Source organism: Drosophila obscura, unplaced genomic scaffold (genome assembly GCF_018151105.1).
Source record: "Drosophila obscura isolate BZ-5 IFL unplaced genomic scaffold, ASM1815110v1 contig_179, whole genome shotgun sequence".
Lineage (NCBI taxonomy): Eukaryota > Metazoa > Arthropoda > Insecta > Diptera > Drosophilidae > Drosophila > Drosophila obscura.
The window spans coordinates 6,404,925-6,417,232 of record NW_024542766.1 but is presented as its reverse complement, the minus strand read 5'-3'; the positions used below and the strand labels follow the sequence as shown (position 1 = coordinate 6,417,232).

At 42.1% G+C, this 12,308-nt stretch overlaps 4 protein-coding genes across 5 annotated transcripts; 2 read left to right on the top strand and 2 right to left on the bottom strand.

The window, feature by feature from the left end:
• Positions 1-543: 543 nt before the first annotated feature.
• LOC111078433 (serine/threonine-protein kinase 11-interacting protein) lies at positions 544-6,727 on the top strand. 2 transcript variants are annotated; one of them, XM_022373119.2, is made up of 9 exons: positions 544-1,018; positions 1,161-2,957; positions 3,028-3,148; positions 3,244-3,379; positions 3,444-3,576; positions 3,638-3,817; positions 4,417-4,488; positions 4,877-5,902; positions 5,970-6,727. In XM_022373119.2, the coding sequence occupies exons 1-9, from the start codon at positions 928-930 to the stop codon at positions 6,422-6,424; spliced, it is 4,011 nt and encodes a 1,336-aa protein (XP_022228811.2). In that variant the 5' UTR covers positions 544-927; the 3' UTR covers positions 6,425-6,727. The 2 variants fall into 2 exon arrangements, with proteins under 2 accessions (XP_022228811.2, XP_022228812.2); XM_022373120.2 differs by lacking the exon at positions 4,417-4,488 and having other exon boundaries at positions 5,970-6,726.
• A 509-nt stretch (positions 6,728-7,236) lies between these two features.
• On the bottom strand, positions 7,237-8,228 carry LOC111078432 (transmembrane protein 138). Its single transcript, XM_022373118.2, has 3 exons — positions 7,971-8,228; positions 7,645-7,907; positions 7,237-7,582 (listed from the first exon to the last, which is right to left on the bottom strand). The coding sequence occupies exons 1-3, from the start codon at positions 8,102-8,104 to the stop codon at positions 7,473-7,475; spliced, it is 507 nt and encodes a 168-aa protein (XP_022228810.2). The 5' UTR covers positions 8,105-8,228; the 3' UTR covers positions 7,237-7,472.
• A 686-nt stretch (positions 8,229-8,914) lies between these two features.
• Positions 8,915-9,575, top strand: LOC111078447 (vitelline membrane protein Vm26Ab). Its single transcript, XM_022373138.2, has one exon. It carries the CDS (start codon positions 8,978-8,980, stop codon positions 9,509-9,511), a length of 534 nt encoding a protein of 177 aa, XP_022228830.2. The 5' UTR covers positions 8,915-8,977; the 3' UTR covers positions 9,512-9,575.
• Positions 9,576-10,306: 731 nt separating this feature from the next.
• On the bottom strand, positions 10,307-11,345 carry LOC111078449 (glycine, alanine and asparagine-rich protein). The gene has a single exon (XM_022373140.2). The coding sequence runs from the start codon at positions 10,987-10,989 to the stop codon at positions 10,348-10,350; it is 642 nt and encodes a 213-aa protein (XP_022228832.2). The 5' UTR covers positions 10,990-11,345; the 3' UTR covers positions 10,307-10,347.
• Positions 11,346-12,308: the final 963 nt, after the last annotated feature.

Genomic DNA, 12,308 nt, shown 5'->3' with positions numbered 1-12,308 from the left:
GGGTTCCAATAATAGGTATCAGAACCGGGATAAATGTATATATTAAACACAAAACATATGCATTAATAGGTAAAAAAAACATGTCAATCTAATATAAATGCAATATTAATGTTTCAAAGCAGCTTGGGACAACCAATTTAACATCAATTAAAGGAAATAGGGTATACAAAAGCCAAAGCGCATAGAAGAAATTTGCTTGACCAGCAACACTGACGTCACATTTAGTCAATATTTACGTGTTATGCTTTGGCCGTTTTTGTTTGAACCTTTTTATGTAAACAATGCAATAAAAAGGACTTTTGAAAACTTGAAAATCCTGAACAAAATTGATGTATCTATCCGATAAAATTATTTGGTTACGGCTGAAAGTCCCAGCTAGCTAGCAATATTAAACGGAATATCAAAATCGAGGAATATCAACTTTGAATGTTTCGAAAAAAAACAATCGATACTATCGTAATAGTATCGGTATCGGGCTCAAATAATTATTAAAAAACTATTGAAAGTAAACCATAACAAAAGTAAATTTTTCCGTTCTTGCACTAAAAATGGAATATTCCACCAACACAAAACGTAAAAACTGCAATATATGATAAAAAAAAACCGCAAGATCATATGATGGATGATTAACTAGCAGAACAGTCTGGGAAAATCCACAATTTAAACGGGAAAATGTTGATTTATTATTCAGATCTGCCACCACAAATGGCGTCATAATTCTCTTTGTTGTTGTTTTTGCTTGTGCCCCACATTAAAAAATACGTATTACAAATATTTGTGCGTGTGACATTGGCCCAGAATATGCCTAATATATGGAGAAATGACTTGGAAACATGAATATCTAAGAATAATAGCAAACGAAAATCCAAACAAAATTCAAAGTCACAGCTGATTTGTGCTCCTTTTTCGCGCCGTCGTGCCGTCGTCATGGATCCACAAAAAATCACCGAACTGGCAAATTTACTGCGACAAAATGGGGATAAAATATTAAGCTCCGAGTTTACGTTGACATTATCAGGTGAGAGGGGAGAGCGAGAAAATCGGAGCAGCTACTACGCAGAAAATGCCACCCAGCATGCGTTCACTGGCTGATGCACAGTGTGCCCCGCCTTATCACGGAATTTTCACACTACATTTTCCTCTGTTTTGTCGCCCAACAGGTTCGCTGCTGCGTGCCTTGAATGATTCGTTTACATTGATTGCTGATACGGAAATCATTGCTGGTGCTGGTGCTGGCACTTACACGACGCATCATCATCATCATCCGCAACAGCATCAGCCAACCTTTCAGGTGGTCAAGCCCATCAATGCCAAGTCCAGTGTCTTCCCAGATCTGCAGCTGCTGCACGATTTTGTGCAGAAAACAACGCTGCTAAAATTAATCTATTTCCCCAGTGAACTTTACTTTGAGGGTGCCATCGATATAGCCAAATTTCGTGCACTGCGACGCCTGGAAGTGCACAAAATCAGCATTAATCAGGTGGTGGGCATCCAGCCGCTGCGTGGCCAATTGCAGCATTTGATTTGCGTGAAGAGTCTGGCCAGTGTGGACGATATAATCACACGCTGTGGCGGTGACAACTCCAATGGTTTCGTTTGGAATGAACTGCAAACGGCGGACTTTAGCTACAATTCGTTGAGGAGCGTGGACACTGCGTTGGAGTTTGCCCAACATTTGCAGCATTTGAATCTGCGGCACAACAAGCTCATCTCGGTGGCAGCCATCAAATGGCTGCCGCATCTCAAGACACTCGACTTGAGCTACAATTGTCTCACATATCTGCCGCAGTTCCATATGGAGGCGTGCAAGAAGCTGCAGCTGCTCAATATTAGCAACAATTATGTGGAGGAGCTGCTGGATGTGGCCAAGCTGGATGCCTTGACCACACTGGATCTATCCGATAATTGTCTGCTGGAGCACTCGCAGCTGCTGCCGCTCAGTGCCTTGATGACTCTGACTATGCTTAATCTACAGGGTAATCCCTTGTCGTGCAACCCGAAGCATCGCCAGGCCACGGCCCAATATCTGCACAAGAATACGGCAACGATGAAGTTTGTGCTGGACTTTGAGCCGCTCTCCAAGGCGGAAAAGTCACTGACTGGCAGTCAAAAGTGGCGCTACATAGGCTCACATCGTGTGCCCCGAAGTGGGCCTGTGTCCATCAACAGCTCCAGGACATCCATCAACACCAGCGATGGCTCACAGTTCTCTAGCTTTGGTTCGCAGCCGTCGGGTTCCATTCGTGGCAAGGATTACGCATCGGAAACGGAGCAAACGACTTCCATGGACCTTTCGCAGACCAGCAAAAAGCAAAACTCCAAGAAAAGTGTCAGTAAAATCCGTCGAGCAGACATCTTCGAAGATACCGACGAAGTGGCAGAAGCGGCAGCAGTTCTAGCCCCAGCCAAGCCCCAAGCAGAGCCAGAGGAATGCTCCACCGATTCCGCGCATCTGGAGACCAAGAAACATATTGAAACCCTGCGACTCACCTACGGCAATGAGTGGCTGAAGACGGGTAATGCAGAGCTCGTGCTGGGCATCGAGTCGGCACAGCCCAGCGAAAAAGAGAGGAACGCCTCACGGCAGCAGTTCAACGAGTTTCTGGGTGAATTCTCTGCACCAATGCAGGCAGCTACCCAGGCAGCAGGCGAACCCACTGCTCTGAATGTAAGCTCCACTCCCACAAACAACAGCAGCACGTGGGGCGCCTCCTTTAACAACACTTTGACTCCCATTAAATCGGACAGCCAGGAGGCAGCAAATCAAACGCTTTACGAGACCTGTGATGAGAGTGGGGAGACGCACTATGAGAGCATTACCAATAGCACGAAGGAGCATGCGGATCAGCCGAATCCAGTGGAGCAGCAGCAGGAGGAGGATCATTCTCAGGATAAGCACAAAAAGTTATTAAGTCTCTATGCAAGCGGCTCAAATGCGATAGAAGAAGAGGAACCAGGTAGGATCGGCTCTAAAAAAAAATCTATAGATGTCCTCTGCTATATCCAAACTCCTATTCCCCCTTGCAGTTTCCGATATGGAGCCCGATGAGGAGACCTACATTGTCTATCATGAGCACAAGCCCAGTGTACCTTTGTTTTTGACCATATCTTCAAATTTTATACGCGAAAAGGATACGCTGAGTGAACGGTATGGCAGAAATGAATGGAAATCCAATTAAAAATCCTTTAAATTTGTTTTCTAATTAATTAATAACCCTTAACTATTTCCTTACTTCCCCACAGCACCAAAACCAAATGGAGCCTCAAAATCCTCGAATCCTGCGAGCGTTTAAAATCGAATACTTTACGCATAAATTTCGATACGCTGCGTAAGGATAAGCAGGAGCGTATCTATTGTGTGGAGAATACATTGTGTCAGGTGGGGAACAACGCACACCATTCCTTAGTTCCTCTTCTCAACTAAAATTCTCTTACTATTTTAGGAACTGGAAAAGAAACTTCGTGACATACTCTCCCAGCGTGATCTCACCGAAATGAACATCAAAGTCTATCGTTGTGTGAATTGTTTAAAACAGTTTTTAATGGAACAAAAGATCAAGCGTTATAAGACAGAGCGTAAGATCGAAACAACCTATAGAAATACGAACCTAAATAATATTCTTTGACCCTCTTTCAGAGCTACGTTGTCCCGACTGTCACAGTGTTCATGTGGCAGAGGTCACAGATCTCTCCACATCGCTGGATAAAGCAGCCCCTGTGGAGTTGGCCGCCGAACCCAAACTCTCGCCCGCTTTAATTGTGGAGGAGTCGCCACCTGTGGGTGCAGCACAGATTAAGGAGGAAACCAATAGCATTGGCAAGTCCTTGGCCAGTCTTGTTTTCTATTTTGATCAGATTTTGGAAACATTTTGAAACTCCCACCTTATATTTATTTTATTTGGTTGCTAGATTTTTATGGTTTATGGTTTCACTTTTTATGCATTTTTTGTTTGTGGTTTTTGTTGCCATTTTTGTATAGACATTCCATTTTTGAAGATTTCATTGCCATTGAATATGAATATTATACATTTTTAGTAAATTTTTAGTAATATAGTAAATGGTGATTTTCTAAAAATTTTAATATATTTTTAAAGGTTTTTAATTTCCTTTTTATTTCGAAAGCTTTTTTAAAAACTTTTAGTCAATATTTAATGGTTTTCATGATTTTTGGTAGTTATATTTTATGGATTTGATGTAGATTTTTAATGTTTATTTTTTAATTTAAAAATTTCAAGAATATTTTTGCATATTAATTTCATATTTTTAATTTATACTTCTTTCTTTTGTTTGTTTCTTTTGCATGCTTTTTGAATATTTAAATATTTTCTCTCACTCCACAAAAACTCAACAAAATAACCCTAATAATTGCTGTAATAATAATTGTAATATATATATTTGATTATTAATATTTAATAGTGGCCCTCTCCAGGCTTAAAACAACCGCTAAAAACACACCCAAGCGTAGGAGTTTGATGCAAGCCACTAAAAGTTAATATGCCAATGATTTGTACTAAGTTTTTCTTTACTTTATTATTTCATTTAATTTTGCATTTTGCTTTTGCGTTTTAATTTTTCTTTAAATTAATGAGATGTGAAGCAGCATTTGGGGCAGAAGAGAGAAGCAAGCCCATGAAAAATATATGGGGGGAGTGGGTGTTCTTCTAGAGGTCTTTATAATCTGTAATTTTTGTAATATATCAATCCCAAGAGTACCTCTAAAGACGCCTGCTTCCTTGGTACCTTTCTCACTTTGTTTTCCAAATTAGCGAAATTATAAAGAAAATTCCAAGAACCAAAGCTGCTTCCATTAGAAAATCCTTGAAATCTTCCAACAAAACCACACTAATATATAATTTTCCTTCCCCTTAATATATAGGTTCCGCCAATAGCCTAAATGAAAGCAGTTCCTGTTCGAAAATCACCAATTCCCAGAGCTCCTTCGACTCCAATCAGTCGGTGGTGGGCAGCTCCAATACAGATCGAGATCTGGAGTTTCGTGCGAATGAAAGTGATGTAGATATCATCTCGAATCCAAGCCAATCCTCAATTGAAGTGCTGGATCCCAATTGTGTACAGAGTGCCAGTCGAAAGACCTCAGAAGATCGTCGCATATCACAGTTGCCGCATTTGCAGGCGTTGCATGATGAGACGCAGAGCTTTATAGAGCGAGAATTTGGGCAGCAGATGAGGCTGGAAGAGGCAGCAGCGGCATCAGCGGCAGCAGCAGCAGCAGCAGCTGTGTCACCACCACTACCACCGCCAGCTGTGGCACAAGTGCAGCTAACAGAGAGCTCCTCTTCGGGCTCTGTGACGGACAGCATTTGCACCACCTACGAACATCAAAAGGAGGGCGCCAAGGAATCTTCCAATAATAATCATTTAAGGAAATCCGCTGAGGTAGCTCAGCTGCCCTTTGCTTCCGTCTTCCAGTCCACAAACCTGCTGATGTCCAGCTCGAAGAAACTCATCGATTCAGAGGCCACCAATGCAGGCGGCTCATCAGCAGCTGGCATGCATCCCTACAAGTTCAATTACAGCAACTTCAACGACATTGATCATCGCCTGAAGCTGTACTTTTATCAAACGAAATTCAAGGAGCAGGACGAACACTTCAAGTGGCTGGCCAAGGGACGCATCTACAACGAACAAACACAGACACTAGGCGAGGGTCTCATTGTCATGTCCACCTGTAAATTGTATCTAATGGAGGCCTTTGCCCCGCCCCACGATGATGTAGCCAAATGGTTGAGGCAGATTGTCAGCGTCACAGTGGATCGATTGGTGTCCATTGGTGTGCTAGCCTGGAAACTGGGTCTATCCTTTAGCCTCCGAGATTGGGGAGGCTTCGGGCTGCTGTTGCCGGATATGCTAAGGACTGATAGTTTGCTGCTTTATATGCAAGGTAAGTGGGCGAAAGTAGGAAATGGCAAAAATATTTTTCTAACTCCTTTTTTGTACGCTTTCCACAGACAATGCCCTGCCATCGCAATGCCAAGTATTGCAACAGTCATCGCTCGCATTGAAATCCATTGCATCGGAACCTCTCAATCTATGTGCAATCCTCGCCAGCTGTCAGTTGAGTGCTAACGAAGACAAAGGCCTGACCTTGGAACCCTGCCTACTGTTGAGCACCGATTCCCATTTGCATATCTGTGGTAATGGCAAATGGGATTGGCTTTCAACCAAGAACCAAGAATCAGCAGCCCTGCAGCCAAGTCTCACGCAGCCCATCAGCAATCTAGTGGATGTGGAGCGTCTAACGGATGTGGAATACGTGATAAACTTTATTGATGAAACCGAAAACAAGTGCGAAATGTGGAAGCTAAACTTTGAGACGTATGCCAATGCCGAATGCTGTCTGAATGCCGTTGGACAGACATGGGAGCAGCTCTTTGGAGTGCCATTCAGCTACTCGGGGACGTAACATTCGTCGGTACATTCGCAGCTCTCTCGCTATCTCTCTTTTTCTGTGTATTTAAGGGACCAATATATCAATATAGAGAAAGAAACTTCTGTGGATTAGCTTTATTATACCCGTTAAAAATTACGCTATACGTTTTTTAGGCTATATGTAGATTTCTTTCAAATTTAATGAAAATTGTTGGTGCTTACCCACGAGTACGAGTACGATACGATACGATGTATATATTTATGAATATAAAATTATCCAGTTTATGAAATCACTGAGAAGTCTCTGCAATAATAATTAATAAAGAGAATAATATATATATATATATATATTTTAGTGTATATAAAATGAGAATATTAATGCAAATTAATGTATATAAATGAAAATTAAAAACAAAACAAAAATGAAATGGTATGTTTATAAATTATGAGAAAAGAAACGATTGTTGGGTGTTCAGATCAATGTTTGTTTTCCCTTTGCAAAGAATTAAGTTAATTAAGTTTGGTATGGATATTGCTGCTGTTCTGTAAAATAAAAACAAAAAAACTAGGCAAAATATGTTTTATGACTGAAATGCATTATTTAGGAAAGAAATTGTAAACAATATACGGGCAATTGAAGCCCCAACTCGTATGTTACATTAAGCAAATGGAATTCCCTTGCATAGATGATGTTTGATCCAATATCTAATAATTCAGAGAAAGGATCCGTATTAATATTTGGCCAACAGATGACGGCACGGGTATCGAAATACCCGAATTCTTGGAAAATTTTCTTAAGAAAATATTCAAAATTTATGGATAATTCAAAAAACTTTATAGTTGGTATATGATTTAATAATTTTGATTTGTACATAAGTTTAATATTTACTTATAATATATGTACATTTATTACATAGGTTATGCGCATTTCCATCACAATTTAAGTGCTTAAAATTCTTCTATTTTAAACACTGAATTTCTCTTAATTTTTCACTCAATATACTCCCATTTTTTATGCTCCTCCTCCTTTGAACTTCTGCTATCTACCAATATACAGGCATATATTCCTGGATTCCTCCCCTTTACTTATCACCCAATTGCTCTGCAATCCAATCAAGATGTTCCTCCTTATAGCGTGGATCTGCCATTGTCAAAGCCGTCGACTTGGAGCTATAATAATAGAAAACTGACACTGAAAAAGATAGAAAATCATTCGTTATTTGTCATCCTTTAAGAGTCATCCTCGCCACTCACTTATCCTATGGATGACAGCCAAGGCATAGAGACCCAAAGGCCATTCCTGACCATTCTGATCCTCTCCCGCCGCCGACAAGCGACTCTGATAGATTATCCAGAAATGCTGCGAGGCCGAAAGCAGAAAATATATGGTAATGCTACCCAGAAAGAGCTTGCAATTCCTGAGTATAATATGCGAGGCTCCCACTTGATAGACACACGTCGAATGCAGGGCCAAAGTGAAGAGTAAATACTCGACAATAATCAATGCATCCTGCGTGCTGCTTGAGGGAAACAAATTTCCTTAAATAAATCTCTTTGTTTTACTCCACTGTTGTACTCACACGAAGAAAAATATGGATGTCTGTAGATGATTCTTGGCTAGGGATGCCCCAAAGGCATTGAAGAACAAATCTCCAGCGAGTAGTGAGAGTTGAAGCATCAACAGATAAGTGTAACGTCCGCGTGTGAGCTTCATTTTTGGTCCTTAAATGTCCTCAAATGTTTGTTTGTTCAGTTTTCTGTGCGTTGCCCAAATTTCAAGTCTTTCGGTTGTCCTGGGGGTTTGTTTGTGTCTGTTGTCCTTCGACCGTAGTGACGTCAAACGTAGTGACGTCCGCATAGCGGTCATGCGCCGTACTCTGCCATTTACAATCGTTTATCGATGAGAGATGGGTGTTGGTAAACGTTCGAAAATACCGTTATGTGTTAGGATAACCCCAAATTTTATTATTTTCACTTTATATAAAATTATTTTTATTGGAAATCAGTTATTTTTTGAGGAATTTGCATATATTTATCGCTTATTCATATATATCTTGCATATTCATAGGGATACCATCTATATGGCATGGTAAAACCCTTCTTAAGGTTCGCTCTCCTACGAAATCTCCTATAATATTGCTGATTTATCTCCGAATAGTAGTTTGTGGGCAAAAGATATGACCAGCTCTGCTCCGCCGCCTCATGGGGTCGCTCCAGAAACTGTGCCATCGATGCGGAAGCCCCCACCGCACAGCCATCCAGCAGATTTAAGGTCATCCATGCCAGCAGTATCGAGTAATAGATCATCGCGAAAATGGTGTTGTATGTGGAATCAAAGTGTCACCTCCACAGCGAATCGAAGTGAACTTCAGACTATAAACTTTTGCTTCTGGGACTGTCAGCATTTTGGGAATTTTGGTAACGGACTGCCGCAGCGGACTGCTGCTGCTGCTGCTACCATTTGCAGTTTTTCCATGTATGCAGTTTTCCAAAGTGGGCTATAAAGTTCGTTCCAGCAGAGAACTTGGCCAACAGTCAACCTTCTTCGTTCACAAAGTAAAGACAAGCACAAAGACACTCCCTAAAGATGGCTTTCAACATGGGTAACCTCCTCCTCATTGTCGCCGCCGCTGCTTTGGCCGCCGGTGAAACCATCCAGCTGCAGCCGACGCAGGGCATCCTCATCCCGGCACCACTGGCCGAGAATATCCGTGTGTCGAGAGCCGCCTATGGCGGTGGCTATGGCGCCCCAGCTGCTGCTCCATCCTACTCCGCACCTGCTGCTCCTTCATACTCCGCACCTGCCGCTCCATCATACTCCGCACCCGCTGCTCCATCATACTCCGCACCTGCCGCTCCATCGTACTCCGCACCCGCTGCTCCATCATATTCCGCACCTGCCGCTCCTGCCTACTCCGCACCTGCTGCACCCGCTGCCCCGTCGTATGCTGCCCCCGCAGGCATCCCAGCCCCACCCTGCCCCAAGAACTACCTGTTCAGCTGCCAGCCCTCTCTGCAGCCCGTCCCCTGCTCGGCCCCAGCACCATCTTATGGCTCCTCGGGCGCCTACTCGCAGTATGTGCCACAGTACGCAGTGCCCTACGTCAGGGAATTCTTGTAAGGACTCACCCACAAAAAAGAACATACTGAATCCATCTCTGAATAAAATGAAACGTTTATAAGAAGCATTTTTATGTGTTAATTCTTTTATTTAAGGAAGTTCTAAAAAGATTTTCATTTTTAGATACTTTTTCTATGGCTTTAGGAGAGCAAAAAATTCAGAACAATTATTCTGTGATAGATCAGATATATGGAACGGTAAAAGATATTTTTCTAAAGTTTTTAGCTGCTGTAGAAGATCGCAAGGGGATGAGGCATATAGGTCCATTATAATTTGGAAGCTTAGTGAAAGATAATCGAACTGCAGTTGATTGAAGATACTTTCTGTGGTGTCTTGTAATTTTTTATAAATAAATTTCCATAGAGTAATTTTAGAGGACGAAAATTATCTTTTTTGAAAGAGGTCTACACAAGGTCGTACCCAGGATTTCGCGAAGGGGGTTACGAATCAGCTGTCCCCCCTGCCTCGCTCTGGGTACGCCCTTGAATCATTTGGCTATTAGGATCATAGATCAATATATCATGGGAAAATAACTTTTATATCGAATAGTAAATAAAATAACGGATACGTGCCCTCTATCCAATTATGAACTTTTCTACCCAAATCGATAAAACAGTGCCCGACTTTGCAATAAAAATAAATAGAGTTTATTCCCCAACTAAAACTAAAACTCGCTTACCCTTTATTTCCCAAACTCTAACAGAGATCTAACAATGATCTCACATTTTCTAGATCTCTGCCCGCCCCACTTCATTCCCTACCATAAATTCCAATAAAAATCCTCTCAAATTCCCATAAAAGTCGCTTTGTTTTATTTAATCAGTCGTTTGTTTCTCTCAGTAACCACAAGAGCTGGAAGCAGCACAAGGCACGGGCTTGATGACTGCCTCACAGGAGAATACATAGTTCTTTGGACATTCCGGCGATTGTATGCCACTGGGAGCAGGAGATGCAGGAGGAGCACTTGGAGTAGCAGGCGAAGAACATGGTGCAGCAGGAGCACTATACAGCGGAGCACTTGGAGCTGCAGGCGCGCTATATTGTGGCACTTGGATCTTCTCTTCTTCCTGGTTGTAGCTACGAGCAAAACCACCGCCAAAGCCACCAAAACCACCGCCGAAACCACCTCCAAAGCCACCGCCGCCACGACCAGGTCCAAATCTGCCAGGGCCAAAGCCACCGCCACCAAACTGAGGACGTCCGAACGGTGGCGGTCCAAACGAAGGTCCACCAAATCCGCCACCAAAATTATTCTCCACAATGACCTCCTGGACGATCTGCTGCTGTCGTCGGTCGCGCAGCAGTTCCTCCTGATGCAGGCCCTCGAACAGCGTCTGCGGCGTGTAGAGGCGGACGGGTATGAAATGATAGAGCGGCAGGGGCAGGCTTCGCACACAGCGCGTGGTATAGCCCTGACATGGTGCCACACTGCAGCCAAAGAGCCAGAGCCCCCAAAACAGTGCCAGATACTTCCACATTCTCGGATTGCAGTTGGATTTACTCTTGCGGCGAGATGTAAACTGAGACTCCAGCGATTGGGGCGATGGTCAGTGGGTTTTTATGAATTTTCCGTGGAAAGTGCAATGCCATGCGAAAAGCAACAGATAAAGAGAGACACTTGCAACAACGGGGGCAAGGTGTGCTCCAGTATGCGCCATTACATCCCACAAATTGGGGTTAGTGGGTGGCATAGTTGTAGTGGAAAGAGGGAGATACGTAGCACAATTCTAGGGGGAAAAATAGAGGCTAAAGATTTATAAATGAGGCACAATTTTTGGGGGAAAATAACTGAAGATTGGAGCTGCAAAATGTCGGAAATTCCCAGGGTAAAGTTTCAATTTGGAAAGTGTTTCCTTGGGCATTGAAATTCCTGCTCTAAGAAGGTGCGTACTGCGTACCACATCCTAATCATTCCCTGGTCAAAACCTTACTATTCTTAAAGCTTTCTGCCGCACGAAACCTTATGTGCCACCTGAAACCCGAAGGTCAGCAATTGTTGCATTTGTTGTCGCCACGTCTGCCCCCGTTTCCCCGTCTGTCCATTCAACCATTTGATTGGGGATCTTGTATGGGATATCATATTTCCTACACTGTTTGCACTTTTACACTTTCCACTTTCCGCACAGTTTTCCGCTTCTTGCACGTGGATTTGGGTCGTCGTCTCTGTCTCTCTGTTTCTGTCTTGGGCATTGTGCGGCGGATGTGTTGCAATATCCCAAATCATTTTATAAATTTTACATTTTTTGATCATTTTTTGCAGCATAAACTTTTGGGGTTCAGAGACCCCGCAAGAAAATATGTTAAAAAATCAATTAATTCTGGATAAAAAGGTAGGAAATGCTTAGTAGTGGATTATTCAATGATAAATCTGCTGCGTTGAAGGTTATACTCTATTGCGGAGAGTATTTTAACTGGTTTTACAAGGTTGGAACTATGAAAGTATTGGTAAGCAGAGTATGTTCTCATATTTGGTTCTTTCTTTGGATATTTCTTTAGGTATTTTTGTCTATGGAGATCTATGAAAATACGTTTTAGGAGTTTTAAGTTACCTTTTAAATCTATTCTTTCCACGCAGAACAAACCTCAGGAATAATTTTTTTTCTTGGAATTGTAATTTAAATTTCTTTGAATTTAAAACTGTATCTATATTCCGGTTTTAATCAAAACTTTTTTCCATTTTTGCGAGTATATATTTTATGTATTTATGTACATATTTGAATATATGAAACTCTTTTTGAATATATTTTTGGATTTACTTACTTCAAAAGTGACTGACTTAATGCATAGGTCATGTTTT